The sequence below is a fragment of the Carlito syrichta genome, unplaced genomic scaffold, assembly GCF_000164805.1.
Source record: "Carlito syrichta isolate Samal-C Ts95f unplaced genomic scaffold, Tarsius_syrichta-2.0.1 Scaffold303370, whole genome shotgun sequence".
NCBI lineage: Eukaryota > Metazoa > Chordata > Mammalia > Primates > Tarsiidae > Carlito > Carlito syrichta.
This window is the reverse complement of record NW_007247466.1, coordinates 299,870-321,320: the sequence shown is the minus strand read 5'-3', so window position 1 is coordinate 321,320 and position 21,451 is coordinate 299,870. Positions and strand designations below refer to the sequence as shown.

At 39.6% G+C, this 21,451-nt stretch overlaps 1 protein-coding gene across 1 annotated transcript in view; it reads right to left on the bottom strand.

Moving 5' to 3' along the window:
- The window catches only part of ADAMTS9 (ADAM metallopeptidase with thrombospondin type 1 motif 9), a 216,135-nt gene that overhangs the window by 40,760 nt on the left and 153,924 nt on the right, over positions 1-21,451 (bottom strand). Inside the window, exon 33 of the mRNA XM_021712572.1 lies at positions 3,806-3,973. Within this exon, the coding sequence (XP_021568247.1) occupies positions 3,806-3,973 (168 nt within the window). The remainder of the gene's footprint in view (positions 1-3,805; positions 3,974-21,451) is intronic.

Sequence of the window (21,451 nt, the reverse complement as noted above, 5' to 3'; positions counted from 1 at the left end):
AAATAATAGTAAACTTTTGCTAAGCACTTACTATATGCCTGACTCTATACTAGGGATTCTCAATTGAATAATTCTTTTTTGTGGGGGCTGTTCTTTGCATTGTAGGAAGTTTAGTAGCGTACCCGGTTGATGCCAGTTGTACTCTCCCCCCCAAGCTGTGACAATCAAAACCATCCCCTGACATCAGAAGTCCCAAGTGATGTCCCATGGGGTACAACATCACCACCAGTTGAGAGCTTAGTGCAACGCTAAGCATTTTATGTAAAATAAATCTGATACTTCCCAATAAACCTTTTAGGCAGATACTCCACAAATAAATAAAACAAAGAACAGAGATAATCACCCTAGCTCAAGCAAAAACAAAAACAAAGTACAATTTGTCTTAGGAAATGTAGCACGGCTACTGCAGATTTAAATTTGACTCTCAGTTTTTAAATATGGTACTAATATGATGCAGTCTTTTGTATGACATCAGCAAGGGTGTGGGTGAGAAGTCTGCATTCAAACAATTCAATATCAATGCTTATGATTCAAATAAAAATAAAATTAAATGGAGAGCACAAATCACTAAAGCAACTCTAGGTCTCATCACTGACCATGCGAATATGGTTTCCTTAATTTCTCAAAGAACACAAGCCACACATTTGCCATGTTTCTCTGTTAAACACTTGAAGAATACTTCAGAATCATACACCACAACCAAGATGCTCTCACTGTAACTACAAGAAAAGTCTTAACCAAGAATAACTGGTATTCACATTGCAATTTGTCATTTTGGCATTAGCAATAAAGATCTTTTAAAAATTAATTCTTATTTCATTGAATCTAAGACAATGCTGATTGCAAGATACAACATTATATTTTGCCTTACTAAGAATGAAAATAAAGATTGTTAATTAAATCATGACATTCCATTGTTTGTGAGGCCTGTCCTGACCACAAACATGTTGAACTATGAAAAAGACCTGCATCTAAGCATTGAACAAACTGACAATTCGTGATTGATGAATGATGTTACTTTCATTCTAATCTGATAATTCATTCTTTTTATTTATGATTTTTTTAGAAATACCTTTCTATAGGAATAGGATACATTTTTAAAAGTTTACTCTGGTATGCTTTTGTATCATAGGAAAACAGGCTTCACATTTACCAATCTGAATCAAGAATCTGATGCTGATTTTTGTTTTAAAATGTCATGGCATCCCTTAGCTCTTGATCAAAAGCATTTTTAAAAATCGAACAGAAACTTTTGCAGTGCGGGAGCTCTTTAAGTCTTTCGTGAAAATGCTTTCTAAAAAATGGCTGACTTCCTTTACAAATTCAAGATTCCAAAAGATGTAAGAATAAACCATTCCACATTAAACATCAAAACACCAACTTTGGGGAAGAAACTATGAAGACTAACATGACTACAGCATCTCCCATCTCAATTTTTATATATCTTATTATCATCAGACATTTTGACATGATGAGAAATTGCACTAATTATTCTTCCTACCTTGAAGACAGGATGACTAGACTATAACTACCAGAAGAAAACAGAAGGACCAGTAATAAAATATCAATATTGTTGCAAACAGACAATCATTATTCTTGCCTAATATCACTGCCTTAGGGATATTCCTATTTACTACTGGATCATTAGTAAGCCAATAAGCTTTAACCATGCAGACCGTCTTTCTCTAACAACCATTGGGTCTGATTATTTTCAGGTATACTTCTAAATTGCACAAATTGAATTCTACTCATGCAGCACCTTGTCTCCTGCTTTTATAATTCATTTCTACAAATCAAATCAGGACATTATGAGGCTGGCCACAGACCATTACATAACTGTGTTTACTTGTATTTTCTACAAAGGTGACTTGACTTTTTTAAGCAATCATTTTGAACAGGTGTGGGTTTTTTCTGGGGAGGCATTCTGATAATCCTATTACCTTATGTTCACAAAAACCCCCCAGGGTTTAAACCTAATCATCCCAGATCTGAAAGCAATTTTAGGCTTCCCATCAAGATCACACGATGCTGGATTAAAATTCACTTTGTGTTTACCAACAAAGAGCAAAAGATTCCTCTAATTATCTTTTTTTGTGAATAAATTGGCCTTTGAAATGAGCATCATTTACATGCCCTGAACTTAATATTCAGGGAGAAATACAAATAGATAAGTAGAGACCAAGGAACATAAAGAAAAGTAACAGAGCATGGAAGTCTACAAGAAGACAAGTTAATTAGTGTGGTATCTTAAATAACGTTAGCTGCAGGCTCTTATATGAATTGAATAGCTCCAAAAATAAAAGGGCTGGAAGTTGACATATGACAATAGTTGCTTAGAGAAACCATTAAAAAGGATGGCCAGTGTGAAATACTGCCTTGAATGTGATCCCTTATGGAGGCCAGAGGAGGAACTAGCTTTGGCGGGGTACAGACTCTTAGATTGTTAAATTAAAACAAATAAACAAAACCTCCATCTTTCATTATGACAGTGTCCTCGAGAGGGATGAGGTTGTGTGTTGGGGAATCATGCACCATGATTTACATTTCTGCGAAGTGGAATGTGGCTGAGGGTATGGTGGGCAGGGATGCCAGCTCAGGGCATTCGAGAAAGATCTGGGTTTCTGGAGGAATTTTTCATTAGTCGTGATGAGATGGAGGATTCTCAAATCTTCACCCTGTTAACATAGCTGGGTCCAAAGCTCCCTTGGGGCCTTAGGAATCAAGATTCCAGGCTCTAGAACAATCAGTTCTATAGGCTGTTCATCTTGAACCTAGTTTTCTCAGGTGTCATCTGCATGATTCTCCACCGCAGGGAAGCACCACAAATACAGTAAAACCTCATCAACTCAATGGAGGGAAGAATCTGTATTAAATACAGAATATTTTAAAAGAAATTGAGACTTATTATTTTTAAGTTAGCACCTTCAACCAAATAGAAAATATGCCGGTGTGGAGTTATGAGATCTATTCTAAGGATTAGATATGAATGGCTTTAGTCCACATAAACTAGTGTTTAAGGGTAAATAGAAACTTTTAAAGTTCCTGTTTCAAGTTCAACAGGGAAACTTTCACACCTAAGTCTTGACTAGCTTACCAAATATTTAGAATTATTGGAATATAACTGTAATCAATGTTCTGGGTACTCATCCCATTTCCCCCATCCCATGCACACATCACACTCATCCAAACAAAATATTAGTCAGGAGAATCTATTAGATTCAACAACACTGCAAAGCACTTGGCATTCATTATTGCATTAAATCCTTATAAGAACCATATGAAGTAGGCTCAGGAAGGTTAAACAAATCACTCAAGGTTACATAGCTAGAAAATGTCCCCCACCTCTGTTGTAAATAGGCAAGTAGGTAGAGAAATATTTTCTAATACTTTATATTGACAGCCCTTTCTTCAAGAACCTCTAAGGTAAATTCAGATTCAATTCCTGCCAGATGACCACAGTCAACTTTAGTGCAATCTGAATTAGTGGTGTTCTAAGTGGTGAATGACAATACAATGCCATCAGTGAAGTAGTGAAGGGCTACTCTGTGCTATGTCTGACACATTATCACTCAGAATCATCCTCACAACAACCCAATTATAGGCATAATCCAGAGCTCCCAGGGCTGAAGCCCAAGGTCACACAGCTAGTAAGTATCCCGACTATCTAGCTAAAGATTCTTCCCTCCCAGTGCCGAGCTCCCCTCTGTAAAACCAAAGTCATGCAGAAAAACACAAGTAAACATATCATCATCAGCCACGTGGCCAAAAGTGAGGAAACAGTTGGTAGAGGAGAAGCATTGCTCACCTGACTCCAAGCGCCAGCCTTCCATTTGGGACATCTTCCTCCTCGGCACTTTCTGTGCCCATGTGGTTTAGCAAGGTGTTTACAGTAATCACTTTCTAAATGGCTTCCATCTTTTGCCATGCAGTAAACACTTCGTTGTTTATGCCCTCGACCACAAGAGACAGAACACTGCAATATAAAGCAATGGCAAGGTTGTTGTTGCTTTTTAATCACATGGAATTTGATTAAAAACCTGCATTGTGAGATGTTAAGACAACGCCTAACAAGAGTTACCATTCCCCTCTTTTACAGAGCCATTTTGGATAATATCTCAAGGCTCAATAGAGAAGGAAGGTGGCATTGGAAATAAACAAACACAAAGTCCGTAGCATTACAGCAGTAATCCTGTGCAGCATTTTGGCTCACTCATGAGTGTGGGTAAATCCTAATAATTTAGGCCAAACATAAAGCTCATGAACCAGAAATTACCATACAATTCTGATTTAAAGAAGTCTTACTATGAGATAGTATGATATTTCTTCAACAAAAAGCTGCCTTGTGATTCACTGATTGAGATAAAGGTACATTTCCCAAATAAGACTGTGTCCAATTTCTTAATTAAATAATTTTTTAAAATTCTTCAACCATTTTCCAGAGGATAAGCTCTCATTTTCCCAGTCCATTGGAAAGAGGTGAAAAAGGCATGCTAGAAACTGAAAGGTAAGCTAACAGGTAAGTCTGTGCCAACTTCGGGAGGGAGGCATTACCTTTCAACTTTGATCTGCAGGTTCACTGGACTGCTTTAAATGTGACCTTGTCTGACCACATCTAAGAAACTTGACTTTGATTTCAGATTAGGTTTCTCAGAAAGGTTTAGGAATCAAAGTGCCCGTGGAGTCAGGACAAAAATTTGATATGACAGCTTCTTGTAGAATAGGCAAGAGGCTGGCCCCAATGAGTGTACTGAGATATTCAAAGTCCATTGCCTCATTAGTGATTATAGAAGTCATTACCACTTGGATCATAAGCTGCTGGCTCAGGTTTTCAAGACACATTATTTCCTAATATAATGGTTTTGCTTTTTAGAGGGAAATGAGTTTAAGAATGAAGAACAAAATGTGAAAACGCAATGAAAACAGATTTCAAGTGTCACTTCCTTCTAGTCAATATTTCTTATTTCTCTCACAAACTGTGATTTTGTTAACTTAAATGACCTATGTGCCCTTTTATGCCTAATAGATAAATAGCATCATGTAAAACAGGTAGACTAATAATAATTAATTCAACCACCATTACCAAGCATGCTAAAAGTTATATCATTCATAAACATACCAGACATGTTTTCCTGGTAAACACAAAGCATCATAAAGATTTCAATAATAGATAATAGAGAAATTTAAAATACATATATTAATACATTTGTCTTATCTTTTTAACTTTAGGAGGTGAGAACAATGCAGTTTTCATTTGAGCTGTCATCTTATAAATATTATGATTTGGAGTAGTCATTCTGAAAATCTCAATAGAGTACACACTATGGAATGAAGAAGCCCAATTTGAGTATTTATACCAAAACGAAAATATTCATCATTCAACTTGCGATGTTTTGATGTATATAAAAACTTTGGGATATAATTCTAGAAGGCTTTTAGAACAAAGTTCCTAGAAGAGTCTTTATAAATATCTAAGAGTTGCCCAATGGCTTGCATATAGACAATCCCTATTGTTGGTGATCAATTTTAATATTTTAAAATGTTACTTTGACAAGAAAATAATATAAGGGCATGATTATATTTGAGATGGGTTCATTTTTTTATTCAGCATTTATTGAGCACCCACTATGTTCCTGAAATTATGTAAAGTACTGGGAATACAGTGATGAACAAAATTGACATAGTCCCTGCTTGTGAAGTTCACAGACCAGTGAGGGAAGCCAGCATTAATTAAGTGATGGCAAAAATAAAATCTGTGATTGCTCATTGAGATGAGTACTATGAAACAGGATGCATGGTTGGAAGAGGGTTCACTGAGCTATTTTCTGGGGTCAAACCAGCTGAGCTCACAGGCTATCATAATGAATTGGATTTTATTCTATATAAGATGAAAAGTTACTGAAGAGTTTTGAATTGGCATAAGAAAGACATGGTTTGAGTTTTGTCAAAAGAAAATTGTACTGAGGAGGTTACAGAGAGAAATACAGTACAAATGGAAACAAGAAACCTGCTCAGGAAGCTACTGTATTTGTCCAGGCAAGAGGTGACGGGGGCTTAGGTTAGGATGCAGAAACGTTCTGGTGGGAGAAGTTGGTGGATTTAAGACTTGTGTTTTTTTGAGGTAAAAATAGTGGATCAGCTGTCAGGTAAAGAGTAAAGGACAGTATTAGGGATGACTTTCAGATTTCTGGATTGAAACACTGGCGGAGAGTGATAAGATTTACAGAGATGGGAGAAACAGTACTGGGAGGCAGGGATATATTTTTTTCTAGGAAATGAGAATAAAGGATGTAGAATAATGGGTGGTAACCCTGGCTTGAGTAGGGTGAAATGAACATCGGTGAACTTAAAGTAAGTCTTTCTGTAGGGATAGTCACTTCAATACTCAAACAGTCCAAACAAGCCATCCCTTAATATGGAAGGAAAAAAAAAAAAAAGAGTTGATGAAAATACTGATTTAGTAAACTGCTATGGTCATTAAAAGATACAGCCTAGCTGGGCTTGGTGGCTCAGCCTGTAATCCCGCGCCTCTGGGAGGCTGAGGTGAGTGGATTGCCTGAGCCCGCGGGTTTGAGACCCGCCTGGGGCGTGAGACCTCATCTCTACAATAAAAAAAAAAAAAAAAAAATCAGCTGGGCGTGGTAGCGCATGCCTGTAATTCTGGCTACTTGGAAGGCTGAGGCGGAAGGATCGCTGGAGCCCAGCATGCGAGGCTGCGGTGGCGGCCACTGCACTCCAGTCTGGGCGACCGAGTGACTCCAATCAAAAAAAAAAAAACAACAAGAAGCCAGGCTTGGTGGATCAGCCTGTAATCCCACGCCTTTGGGAGGCTGAGGTGAGTGGATTGCCTGAGCCCATGGGTTTGAGACCCGCCTGGGCAACGAGATCTCATCTCTACAATAAATCAGAAATCAGCTGGGTGTGGTAGCGCACACCTGTAGTTCCAGCTACTTGGAAAGCTGAGGCGGAAGGATCGCCGGAGCCCAGTGGGTCGAGGCTGCGGTGGCCGGGAGCAGCCACTGCACTCCAGTCTGGGTGACGGAGTGAGACTCCAACTCAAAAAAAAAAAAAAAAAGATACAGCCTAAAAGTAGACAACAAGCTATAAAGGCAGAATTAGGAAAGGTATAACTCCCCCACATATATTATGTGCCAGACACTGCCCTAAGACTTTATGTGCATTATCTCACTTAATCATTCCAATAACCCAGTGAAACTCAATAACAGAGATAGGTTTTATTATTGGAGACAATCGGTGTGTTCAAAATGGTGTAACCACAATGCTTTATATGCTACTTCCCACATGATCTCAACACAAGTGAATACATTTCTGCTGGAAACAATAGCAGCACAATGAAAAATAGTTAAATTATCAACAATGTTGCTAATAATAATTCATCTGAGGTGCAACCAGCATCTGCTAAAGAAGATGAATGGAGTAGTTTCTAAATATAATTCCTTAAACATCTTTTGACTATCAGGATTGGCTGCATCCTACCCATTTCAGTGTGCATTCTTCTTATTTGGGGACTTGAATGAAATTGACTTGGAGAAAAATATGCAATACTTCAGCATGACTCATCACACATATTATTTGCCTAATGTTGCGAAGATCTAAAAGCAATTAGGAAATTCTCAAAGTATCTAATCTGATAGCAAACACTCTTCATTTAATGCTTTTTAAGTCACCAATAAAAAAGCAGCTGCTCATAAAAATGTCCAAGTCTAACAGGTTTATTAATGACTCTATTATGACTTCATAAAAGAGCTGTCATTTTGATAATCAAATAAACACAAATTTCAGCTCTTATATGCTGAGGGAAATTTCCATCCAATCACTTCTACTCATTTCCCAGGCACTGACTTTTACATCAACGTGCGTCACTGAGACATAATGGTTAAATTCAGCACGTCACCTAGTACATATTATTTATTGGCTACATATCTGAGAGTTCTTGTCTCGGGACTGTTGAATTCTTTATGTTTGCAGCAGAAATAGCCTCCTAGTTTGCCAATAGCACTCTGACTTTTTTCTCTTGGGAAACAACCCAACTTGTGCAAGAGAATGATTTTTCCCCAACTTGGAGCAAGGCTCTCAAACAATGTAATCTTTGCTTGTTACTTAGAAGCACCAAGGTCAGTATTCCAAGAGCCTGGGCTTCCAGGCTTTTGTTTCTGTGAGGCCGTTTGAAGGGGATGTTGGAATGTGGAGCTTTGTTCAGATGTTGTGTTAACACTTTCTACTAACTAAGGTCTAAGGGTTTGAAATCCTTGCATTTCAACTCATCTGGCAGAAACGAAACTTGACGCAGGAGGTCTGTTCTTCGCCTCTGCTGAAAGGCTTGCTCTCTCTCTCTAATAGCAGCTCTGGATGTGGTGTGCATGAATTTGGTTCTCGTGTGCCTTCCCTGGTTTTAGGGTATCCTGCATTGGTCCTTTCACCTATACAGATGAGCATGGTCTCTTAGTTACTGAGAGTCCAACAAACAATCTGGTGTCTGCCTGGATGAGACAGGCTAAAGTTCTAAAGACAGTGAGATCCCCAGGATTGCTGAGGACCTGGAAGTCCAAATGATGATGAGGTTCTACCCAGAGATGGTAAAGATACCATAAAGAACCAAGAGGGAACAAGAAGGGGGAGGTGAAGGTCAGGGATGCACACAGAGTCTGGCCAGAAGGAATCTCCAGGGTGGGGCTGGAAAATGCTGGAGTTTAGAGAAAGCATTGGAAGGGGTGGAGTGGGAACAGAACTGCCTGAACTATAGCAGGTGCCTGATATGTGTGGGTTATTGGGTGGTCCAGGGAGCGGCCCTAGCATAGTATCTGGGTATAGTTCTTTTATTTTTATGTTTTTATTTTTATTTTTTAAAGACAGACTCTTGCCATGTTGCCCAAGCTGTTCTTGAACTTCTGGTCTCAAGTGATCCTCCCCCCTCAGCCTCCCAAGTTGCTGGAATTACAGGCATGATCCACTGTGCCCAGCTCTGGGCACAGTTCTATTTATCCAGCTGATCCTCATCTTCAAGCGATCTGGGTAGATTAGATTCTGTATATATGAGATGTGTTACAGGGGATGCTGATCAGCTAGTCCATTTTTCCAACCACAGAACTGGCTGACTGCAAGTGAGAAACAACAAGGAATGAAAGGCCAAGAGAAACAGATACCATTACCAAATTAAGTCAAGACTCTTCTGATCTAAGGGTTTTTGACAATCAGGTGGCTAACCATCACTCTGAGGTAGGGGGGCAGAGTTCTGTTTTGAAACAGGAGACTGTATGAATTACTATTCAAGGCTTTTCCCTCATGATTCTATAGAATATGAAAATAACATCTAAATCACTTGTTTTAAAAATTCTCAGTTGTATCTTTTCATACAACAACAAGCTCTTCTTGATTCTACTCTAATGTTGGCTTTGGTTAACAAAACACGAAGTCAAACCTCATCTGAAAAGCATGCTATCAGAGAGGATGCAATGCTTATACCCAAGGTTCAGGACTGCCTTTGCCAATTACAGTGATGAATGAAGTGAATATTGTATGAGTGCCATACTATCAGGAAAGGCAAAAGGATACTAGCCTGTACCACCTGTTCCACCAAAAAAAGGAGTGCAAGCACAAAGACATAGATCTAGGGATCAAAGTTTCAAACTCTGCTCAGTGGAAGGCCTGGAAAAACATGCAAGTTTGTCACGAAGAAAAAAGATAGTAGTAGCTGCAACTCACACATGTTTATTTACTGCTTTCCACACTGTAGCCAGTCAACAAATACTTATGGAAATGAATGAACACATGAAAGCCATGGCCATCACAGAAGAAGCCTACTATAAACTAAATGTCATGTTTTCATGAAGATCAGAAAGAAAGAACCACCTGGAATCTGACTCACAGTTCTAATGCTGAACTAACTGGACGCAAGTTATTTAAATTCAAAAAGGCAAGCCCAAGAGCACTCTTTCAGTTTGAGCAGAACATCTGAAAACATACTAGCTTCCTTTCGTTGAGTTCTTAGCTATTTGCTGGACACTAGGCTGAAGAACACTGGCTATTGATCCCAATAGCAGTCTGGTGGCTCAAGTACTATTAATGGGTTCCTTTATACAGATAAGGAGACTAGAGATCAAAGAGGTGATATCACTTGCCTGGACTCACAGAACCAGGAAGCAGCAGAGTTAGGCTTTAAGCATAGCATGTTTGTTTCCAGAACCACCATTTTAATCCTTAAGCTATCCAGGAAAAAGGATAGCTGCTCACCTCCACCTATGCACAGCAACAGAAAGCAAGGACCTCAAGAAATGCCTCTTAAGACTATTTTAGAATCCTCTGATTCTTCAGTTTCCCAGAATGAAAATTGTTATTCAATGTTAACAGTTTTGACTATATATATACATATATATAATAATAAAAAAAATATATATATATATATATTTTTTTCTCCCCACAATACCTTTAGTGCCTTAGGAAGAATGATATAACAAAAAGCAACTATATAATCCCATAAATAAAAGGCCACATTTCCCCTTGGCTGAAACTACATTGTGCTTTTGCCTTGGCCACTTTTGAGGGTTTATTTACCTTGTGAGGCCTACCAGATGCCTCACAACAAATTATCATTTCTATTGATTGGTGAATAGCTCTTTGCATGGTCACGAATGGAAGGTTACAGTTTGTACATTTTGGCTGCCAATTCACCAAAGGGGGAGAGTCTCTCAACTGTTTGAATTGTAGGGCATCTCAAAGATTATTCAGAATATCTATTTATTTCACATATTCAAGACTAGAGTAAAGGAGATGTGGCATATTCAATGTCACCCAGCAAGGAAGGAGCAGAAGCAGACAGGAAGTTTTTGTCACTAGCACAGGACACTATCTGGTGCCAATCACACTGGGGCTTTGGAGTCAGGTTCTAGTGTTCTGTATGTTGCTCAGAAACCACAACTAGCTAGACACCCTGATTCTTCCCATTACAAGTTGAGCATGCTCACATAGAGCCAGCATAATGGGCAGTGAGTAGCCAAGGTGGACATAGATTCTGCACCTCTCTATGAGAAACTGCCAACACCAAAATGAACGAGAGTGAGTGTAACAGCCTCTTGTTCAAAGGCACCACAAAGAACAAATTCCAAGGGGTGGCTGTGTCAGGGTGCAACAGCTAGCTGCAGGGGCTGCTTGTTTCCACTTTGCTCTAACATGTGGCACAAGTTTGGGGATCAGACAGACCTGGGCTGGAATTTTATCTGTCTTTTTACCATACTGCCATTATGGGGTAAGGGACTTAACCTCTCTCAGCTCAGATGTGTTCTCTATAAGATGGGACAATAGTAGTATCAACACCCATTATATTTGTGTTATAATTAAATGAGGAAATGTATACAAAGCTCTCTGTATTTTGATCAGAGAGCATAAAAAGAATACATGTTTTTGCAATCACCACCACTATTATTTCTATTCAGTGGATCCTCTTAGAAAATCTCCTAACACGACGCTGAAAAGGTGAGTATCTTTAAAAATATTGTTAAATATTAGAGTCTAAGCTTAACATTCTAACACAGGCATTGATGAGTCAAGATGGGACTTTGCCAAGATCTCACCCATTTGGACAGGTGAGGTGCTTGCTTTCCTTTCCAAAGGTCACAGCAAAATCCATAGAGCAGACATAAAAGTCGAAGATTCCTTCTATTGTGTCTTTTCTTTCTTGGAGATTATTATTAATATGGTCTCTTCTCATCGAAGTAAGGAAAGACAGTACAACTGAATGCCACATCTCTTTTCTATTCCACCATTCCCTGTGCATACCTATTATCTCAAGAACGACTTACATTTATCATTTGTTTTCTGTTATGTCATTTCTTTAAATGTCCTGATACAGAGAATCAGCATCAGTGATAACCATTAGGGAACACAAAGTCACTCACTGTCCTGTTATGTCCTGTTCAGCTGTGGAAGTGGTCACAGTCCTTTGTCAAAAAGCATATCTTCTTATTGGCAATGTGAACCTATGTAGGGGGATTTTTTAAATAAGGCTTCTCACGAAACAAGAATGGCTCTGAAGAGGGGTAATGGGAACCAAAATATTGAAGAGGAAGGAAGAGAAAGCTTTACCAGGAAACAAGAGCTGTGACTTCGGGGCGTAAAGCCAGTGTTGACAGGCCTGCCTGATGGCTGTTTATGTCTAGGACCACCCTGGCACTTATTATCATGAAAAGGAGCTGAAAGCGCATGAGATTGGCAGGGAACACCAAGGAAGAAAGCAGATGAGGGAGTCACAGTCACCCCAGCCGGATGGGGCATTAGGCCATCCTCCATCTCCATTGCCCCTAACACCTCAGCCTTTGGAAAGATACAAAGGTCTAACAAAAGGAACTAAATTTCACATATCAACTTGGAGCACACTTGAAAGCTGCTGTCAATAGGAGAGCCAAGTGGGTGTCCCTGTATTTGACTAGCAAGAGACATGGCAGGTCTAGGAAATAAGGGGTGACAGAGAGAGTAGCTCATGCCCTCTACCCCCCATGACCCAGAGGAATATGAGGCACAGGGCTCTCCGGCTGCCCTGCCTTCAATATCACAATGTAACAACTTCATATTAGGGGGAAATAGATTTTAACATTAAATATAGCAGTATATAAAATTAGTTACGCAAGCTGTGAAATCCAAATTAAGACTCCTATTGTTCTACAACAGTGTAAATATTATAATGTTTCTCCTCATCAAGAGAGAAAGAATAACCAAGAAAATCTGTAAATGCAACACTGGCGAATTCTATCATGGCCACATCCAGGGGTGCCCCAGGGAATTTGAGGCATATTACATCACCAGGCTCTTTTACTCCCTCATGTACCCTTTGATTCCCCATTCCCAAGCACATCTCTTGTTTCTGTAGGACTTCTTTTCCCTTTCAAGGTTATACCTGATGATTATTTGTAACCTGACTTCAGCAAAATAATGATGTTGGCATTTTTCAGGAAAAAGGCGGAGATGGTACAAGGACCCACTCTGTGCCTGCCACAGGATTATTTATAAAAGCAGTCTGGAAGACAGGGAGGGCCGTGGGTGACATATTTGTTCCAGGATCCTTATTCTCAGCTGTTGCAAAGGTGAGTGAAAAAGTGTCTGAGTAAGTAATTGATGGGAAAGCTATGGTGGGAACAGTGACCAAAGTCTCTTGGTACTCTGAAAGTGGACTGTGAGCAAAGGCCCAGGCTGAAGGGTTCAAGGTCACCTGGTGGTGTTGGTCTGCTAGTAGATGATAACGCTGGGGCGGCCCCACTTGACATGACTTATGCTACTATCAAAGACATTCAGGGACAGACCGGAGAAGCTTCAGAAATGCTTCTATAGAAAAGCAATCCAATGCAGTTTGAACTCTTCTGTGCTTAACTGATGTCCGCACTTTGAACTCTGTCCTCTTCCCAAAGAGCTATCTATGTGTCGGTAAGTCATTTAAAAGACCCAGGACAGTTTATTTTATTGTCTCCTCCAGTCTTGCTTTCTCTGCCTGTCTGACCCTACTTCCATAAGCTCAATGTGAAAAGGACATCTTCAGAGACCAGGAGGTCAAGTTTTTTGGGGAAGCTGTTTATGCAATTAATTTGCTTTAGGGTGGTTATTAATACCAACCCCATAACTTAGATGAGCATACATATCTAAGTCTGTATCCAGAGAAATATATCTCAGCAGGAGGAAAAAAGGTCATTTTAACCATTATTGAATTAGAAGCTCATCCTCCAATTTTGTATTGCTCTATCGGGAGTTCAGACAGCACATGGTCACTCTCAATATGCATTATTCAAGTCCTTTGTGGTTTTTCTTGTCTCCTCTTCCTGCCTAACTTTTGGTTAAAGGAAAAAAAATGACTCGAAAGTACCATTATGAAAGAATGAGACCAGAAGTAATAAAAACCAGATAAAATGTAAATGGCTCACAACACAGAAGACTTGGCATTAAAAGTGGCTAAAATTATGTTTGATGGTTTTCTGCAAATTTAAATGATTCCTGCACTACTTTGAGATGCATTCAAATGGAAATCAAAGGGCTGAGGCAGAAGAGTGTGGTAGTTATGAACATGATGCTGGAACCAGTCAGAACCGGTTTAACAAGTACTATCTCTTCCTTTGCTACCTTCTGTAAGACGCTTAACCACGGCAAGCATCTATTTCCAATTCTGTTCAACAGAGATACGAAATGAGGATGAATACACATCTCAAACTGAACACATTCAAAACAGAGATTCTAATCTTCCTCCCCAAATCTTTTCTTCCTATAAACTTCTCCATTTCAATCCATGGAAACCATCCTTTCCCTCGGTCAATCCAAAAGTCATTTTGCCTCCTTTCTTTCACTTGTACCCCACATGTAAACTCTCGGCTAATCTTTGGGCACTACCTTAAAAATCCTATCACTTCTTGCCACTTCCCCTGTGACCACTGCCATCAGAGCAACCATTGTGTGCAACTGCCTCCTACTGGTCTCTCTGCTTCCATCTGTTCCTTTTGTAGCCTTTCCTGAATTCAGAAGCCAATCATCCTTTTAAAACAAATCCATGTTCCTCTTCAACCACTCTGCTCCATGCCTAGCCAGTGGCTTCCTGTCTCACTCAAAGTAAAGCAAAAATACCTCCAATGATCTAACCATCTCTGTCCTCTTCCTGCCCCACAATCTACATCCACATACCTCTCCCCCAGTTTCATCTGTGGTTCTATATCCTACCACCCAGCCCTCTATCTCAGCCACACTGGCCTCTTTATTATTGCTAAGATACTCCTGGCATACTCGTGCCTCTAGGTCTTAACTTGCAATATCCTTCTCCCAGATACCCACATGGCTTGTTTTTGTATTTATCCATTATCTTTGTTCAGATATCATCTTCTTAATGGAGACTTTCCTAAACCCGCTTAAAAATTACAGTTCCCACTTCCTTTCACATGCTATTCCTTATCCCTCTTCCCTAATTTATTTTTATCTGTGGCACTTAGCATCTTTCATAATACATATTTAACTTTTTTGTTTTGCTTGTTATTTATAGCTTGTTCCTACTCCCCACTAGAATGTCAGCTTGGTGCGAACAAGGGTTTTTAAGTGTTTTGTTTAATCCTATAACCGTAGTGCCTATAACAGTGCCTAGTTTATGGAAAACACTCAAATACTTATGGAATGTACAAATGAATGCATGAAAGAGTAAATAAATAGTAACTACTAGAACCTAGAGTCACTTATCTCACAAGAATATTTAATGATTAAGTAAACATTTTGCACAATGCTCAGTTTTTTTCTCAGAACCAAATAAATAACGATTACTTTCTCCTATCTCTTGTGTCCATTCAGTCCAAAATGAGCCAAGTACTCTCGTGGTTTAATATTTAATGCACAGCTACAGAACTAAACACTGCACAGGGGACATCTAATGGGAAGGTTACCTGAGTATATCCTATAAAACAAGCAGAAAACAAGTAGGATCTCACAATACCATACAGTCCTGCAAACACAAGACCAACATTGAAAGTTCAGCTCTAGGGAGGGATCCTGAAGAAAAAAAAAAAGAAAGTTCAGCTCTGAGCCACTGATACCACTATATACCCTGAGTGCCACACAATGTTGTTTCCCTTCCTCAAAGATGCCAGCTTAGAATGACACTTTTGCCAAGTGGAAAATGTAGATATACAGACAAAAAACAGAATACAAAGAAATGCAATGGACAAAAATGGGCTCTAATGAGGCCAGGTATTTCATATCTCCATTCTGGTTAGGAACCTCTAAAAGCAAAAACCTAGATTCCCACTTCTGTTTCAAAACAATTGTGTCTCAGTTTGATCCTGATTGCTTTTGTAATTTTTTTTTTAACCTTAGAAAAAGACTCTCAAAGTATAGGATATCCAGAACCATAAAACCAACACTGAGCCAAACCTTTTGTAACTGTAGAGTAAATCTGACAGAATAAAGTCCTGGTCATTCTCCTGAACATGCTCCACAGCTAGCCACCACCAAGCCTATCTCTTATGTGGAATACTTGTCACCCAAATACCAAGATCAGGCTATGTCCAGAAAGACCTAGTTTTCTCAGCTCAGCAGGACCCTTCCTTAGAGGTGTACTAATCCTCATCATTCTAGGAGGCTAGAAACATTCAAGAGGAAGCCAGCCCATTTCAAACTTCTAATCTGAGATTGCAAGGTAACCAAGTGCAAGTTCTGAGTTCTTTTGAAAGCCATTCAAAGCCAAGTGAAGTGTAAAAAGGTCCTATTCAAAAATGCAAACATTCAGCTACCTCCAACTTATGATAACTAAAATAAACAAAACCAGGAATCTGGCTGAAGCCCCTTGGGAAACATTCAGATCCCAAGCACTCAGCTTTGGGGACTTTTGAAAAGCAGAGGAGGGAAAGCAGTCTCCACTTGGGCAAAGACTTGTATCTTTTTTTGTTGTTGTTAGAGAATATAATTTAGAAAGCAAATTAGAGAGAGAAAGAGATGATTCACCTCCTCAAGATGGGGGGGGGGGCCAAAGCTTAAGAAAACATAGTCTGGGCATAACTCAAAGAGCACATGGCCACACCATAGCTTAGCAAGGCAATGGTCAAGGTTTGCTTCTTTTATGTGTCACAAATCAAAATAGATATTTCTAGAAGTTTTGAAAGTCCCACAAGAAAGGCAGTGGGAAAACACAGGGCTTTGGAGTCTATGAGTTCTGGATATAAATATTACCAATTGTACAGCATTAGGACACTTGCTTAACTTTCCTATGACTCAGTTTTCCTACCTGCACAATGGTTTCAAGACCCTCTTTGCAAGAATTACAAGATTAGCAATAATGCCTGCAATACGCCTGGCCCTGACCATGACTCACAGCAGATGATGAATAAGTGGGGACCTTTGTTACTATTTTTCACTTCTAGTCAAATCCATGTAGCCAATTGCATATGGAACTTTTATGCGCTACATCAGAAGATGTAGGACAATCAGTTGGTTATCACTTGGTGACTGTGAAGTGGGGAAACATTCATCAAAGAAGCAAGCTTTTTGATGGTAGCTGAATATTCTCTCTCTCTCTCTCTCTCTCTCTCTCTCTCTCTCTCTCTCTCTTTTGAGTTGGATTCTCATGCTGTTGCCCAAGCTGGAGTGCAGTGGCATGCTCATGGTCACCACAATCTTGACCTGCTGTGCTCAGGTGATCCTTCTGCCACAGCCTTCTATCCAAGTAGCTGGAACCACAGGCGTGCGCCACCATGCCCGGCTTACTTTTTAATTTACTGTAGAGACAAGGTCTCGCCATGTTGCTTAGGCTGGTCTGGAACCCTTGAGCTCAGATAATTCTCTCGCCTCCACCTCTTAAAGTGCTGGGATTACAGGTGTGAGCCCCCGTGCCTGGCTTTTTATTTTTTTAAAGATTTGCATATGTTCAATTTATAGCCTAGAATCAATGATAAGATTATATTTGTGAAAAAAATCAAAATTCAATTCATAATTTTAAAGGGCTTTTGACATTGGCAGTCTAAAGTTCCAAATTCTGAAAGATGGCACCTACTTGTCTCACAGAGAACCGAGACCTCTCCTACATTGGGTATCAATGTGTATGTCTGTTTTTTAATAAAAATTTCTAGTCTTCCATCAAATAAGGTTTGAGAATTGTGGGGGAAATCCAATGTTCCATTAGAGCTTAGGTCCCACCATAAATGTCTGAGGTTGATGACAGTGTCTTGGGTTCATTTTGTTTGCCTTTCCTCTACCAGTCTCAAAGCTATGGAGTCACTACAAGTGTTTACAGCCACTGGTAGTGACCTTTTTAAGGGAGAAGAATTGAGGTTGATTTTCTTCTAGGACCAGGAGATACATCATCTAAAATGTTCTCTGATTCTCTGATCTCAGAGCTGAGCCTGCAATTCTGCGGGTGTCTGTGTGTGTTTGTGTGGCAGGGTGGTTGAGGTTGGTTAATATCTAGCATTTTCTATCTGCTAAAGCAGGAAAGATTTGCAAAATGGAAAAGAGGAGGCATGAAGAAGTAGAACTGCAGAAACTTTCTTTTTCAAAAATTCATGTACGAAACAGCCAAGTCAATGCCACACATTTGGAGGCAGATAATTATTTGTTGTGGAGACTGTTTGGGGCATGATCACCAGCATCCTTGGCCTTTGCCCATTAGATGCCAATAGCATACCCTCTTGGCTGTGACAATAGAAAACGTCTTCAGACATTGCCAATTGTCCCTTGGGGGCATCATCACCCTCTCCCCTGTAGTTCTAGGGATTTCTCAAGGCAGAATGCCTTTTTCCATATTTTTATGGGCATTAAGTGGGTAGAGCCAGCAGCACATTCCAAACATGTTTGAAACTAAGTCCCTAATTTTTTTAAGTCAGAGAACTCTTCAGGATTACAAATTTGTTTCCTTTTTCCTCTCCAGGAAAAGAAATCATGTTGTAGAGATCACCAAGGTTTCATAGTCAGTTATTTCTACTCAAGCTAGGTTTTTTTTATTTCCATTAGAGTAAACTATACATAGGGGATCAGCTTTTCCAGATGTGTGAGATTAACTTGGCTTTTCTGACTGGCCTTGATGGCTTCCTGGGACCTCACATTCATTTTATCGGAAGGAAATTCAACTCTCCAGAGAGAAGAGCTTTCTGATAGGTAACTGGTATCATTCCATGGGACTTGCAACTGCAACTTTCCACTTTTACTTTTGAATGTGACTCCTCCCTTCCTCACCCAATGTCTCAATGTTGGCGCTATTTCCAGATTTGGGGTGAGATGATTTTTTGCTATTGGGGGCTATGCTGTGTATTGTAGGATGATCAGCAGCATCCCTGACCTCTACCCACTAGATGCCAGGAGCACCTCCATCCCAATCTGTAATAACCAAAACTGTCTCCAGACATTACCAAATGTCCACTGGGGGTAAGAAATCACCCCTCAGTTGAGAACCACTGAATTATCCTAAGGTTCTCAGAAAGTCCTTTGGCAAGTTCACAAAACTGGGTTGCTTCTTACTGACTTGGTAGAGGTAGGGCACACAGAGCCTCTTTGTGGATGGAAGTTGTAAACAGCCTGTAGAACATGACTCCAATAAAGTCAGGGGCTCAGCCTAAAAGTTTGGGAAGCCCTGGTCTATAGAAAACGTGCCATGTGCAACGTGAAATCAATTCCCACGCACAACAATAAAGATCCCAATTACAATGAACAAACACGCTCTTCTGGACAGCACTTCCTCCCTGACATCATGTCTGTGACCCTTTACCCTAAGGGGTTCCTGGATATGTCAAGTCTGATCCAAAGACAACCAATGAGAAGGAAACAATGATTTCACTAAGAAAGGACACACAGCAATACAGGAGTAGGTGAGTTGGCTAGGCAAGGGCTTTTTATTCAACTCAAGGAAAACAAACACCACACATTTTTGTAAAAAGTCTTTCATTTTCAAAGGACTCTGGATTTGACTGGGCAGCAGTGGATAAAAAAGGGGAATTTACCAGCAAGAGTTGCAATGAAATTCTGGATTTCTTGGGAAAAGGGAAGTGGAAAGAAAATGCACCATTCCCAGAAGCATTTTGTTTCAGCTACATGGATGGGATGAGGTGGAGGGAGGGCGAGGAAGGGAGTCTTAGGAAAGAGAAAATCGTGGGGAAAAGCCACTGAAACAGTAGGAAGGACTCTACTTCTGTTGAACTCTGACTGTCACACTCACTATTCCTTTTATTATGTTACAATGCAAATCTGAGATTAAAAACAGCTTCCTAAAATGTGTCTGAAGTTTTGTAGTTGTGAAATAAATCCATATCTACTCTTTACTTCCAAGGGAAGAAAAATACACACACTGAACATATTTATTAGGCTTCTTTAATATATTTTATTTGTTTATTGTTATCATTTTATTTTTTTAATTTGAATCAGAGTCTCTCTTTTTGTTGCCCCAGCTGGAGTGCAGTGGCACCATTGTGACTCACTGTAGCTTCAAACTCCTGGGTTCAGGCAATCCTTCTGCCTCAGCCTCCCAAGTAGCTGGGACTAAAGGTGCATACCATCATGCCTGGCTAAGAAATTTTAAAAAATAATTTATTCTGAAAAATTTCAAACTTACAGAAAAATTGCAAAAGTATCACAAAGGACTCCCTTATCCCCTATCCCCAGCTGCCAACATTTTGTCATACTTGCTCTCTCTCTCTCTCTCTCTCTCTCTCTCTATATATATATATATATATATATATATATATATATATGCCATTATCCTTTTGTCTTTACTGGAACAATTTGAGAGCAATTTACAGACATAATGTCCCATCATCTCCAAAACTCTGGTTTCCTCAAGTCAAAGACATTGTCCTATGTAAATACCACACAACTCTCCAAGTCAGGATACCAGTATTGACACAAAACTTCTTTTTAATGACTCACTCCTAGAAGTCTTTATTTCCATATTTCTAGACCAGTATGAGAAGAGTTCAGCTCCTGAGTAGCTGGGCTCACTCATTCATGTGACATTCAGTGTTGAAATGTCAACACTGCTTATAGTGTGCCTATTTTGAGTAAGACACCAAGCTTGAACTGTATGCCTCATTGGTCAGAAAGAAAATAAGGTTTGGAGGCAATTAAATAAATGATTTGGAAAACAGGTTTTGCACTTAAATGTGGTGGCTCTGTCTACATTTCTTCTTTTGTCCTAGCTAAGATTATATTTTGCCTCTCTTGATCTTACCAAGTCCCCAAACCATAACTATATCTTATATTCATCTGCCACGTGGACCAAGGAAAACAGTGGTAGTTGGGAGAAGGAGGAGTAAAGAAAGGAAGAGGATGCAAGAACAAAACTCAAGGTGGCTGACTGTCCTCCCAGGGAGAATGAACAAACCATAGTATTGCTAAAAGAAGTGTTCAACTCCTGCAGTTTAGTTTTAGCTTAAGAAATAGTTTGGAAGACATTTCAACGCATTTGTCATGTTTTATTTCAACCAGAGAGTTATTAGTGTGAGATCACTTTTTTATACATTTTAATTTCATCATTTTTCATAACACATTTTTAGTGCAACCACATCCTTCTACAACAAACCTCATCACCAAAAAACTCTGCAAAATCCCTTGTCTCTAACAAAATCTGATCTATCATCCTGATTATATACCTACTGAATAACGAAAACACTTAGATTTACTACAAGTTATTCAATTTCTCCTTCAATATTAAAAATATAGACATCACCCACAGTGTGCTTAAGGAATACTGGATGCTTTTTTCTCAAAATCTCCTAAAAACCTTACATCTTGCTCTTTACTTGGTTTAATTTTAGGACAATTTTCTTATATTCAGCCCCAATTTTCTTTGCTCATCCCCTGAGCAAAATTGATAAAGGGAAGCCGGGCTCGGTGGCTCAGCCTGTAATCCCGCGCCTTTGGGAGGCTGAGGTGAGTGAATTGCCTGAGCCCGCGGGTTCGAGACCCGCCTGGGCAGTGAGACCTCATCTCTACAATAAATCAAAAA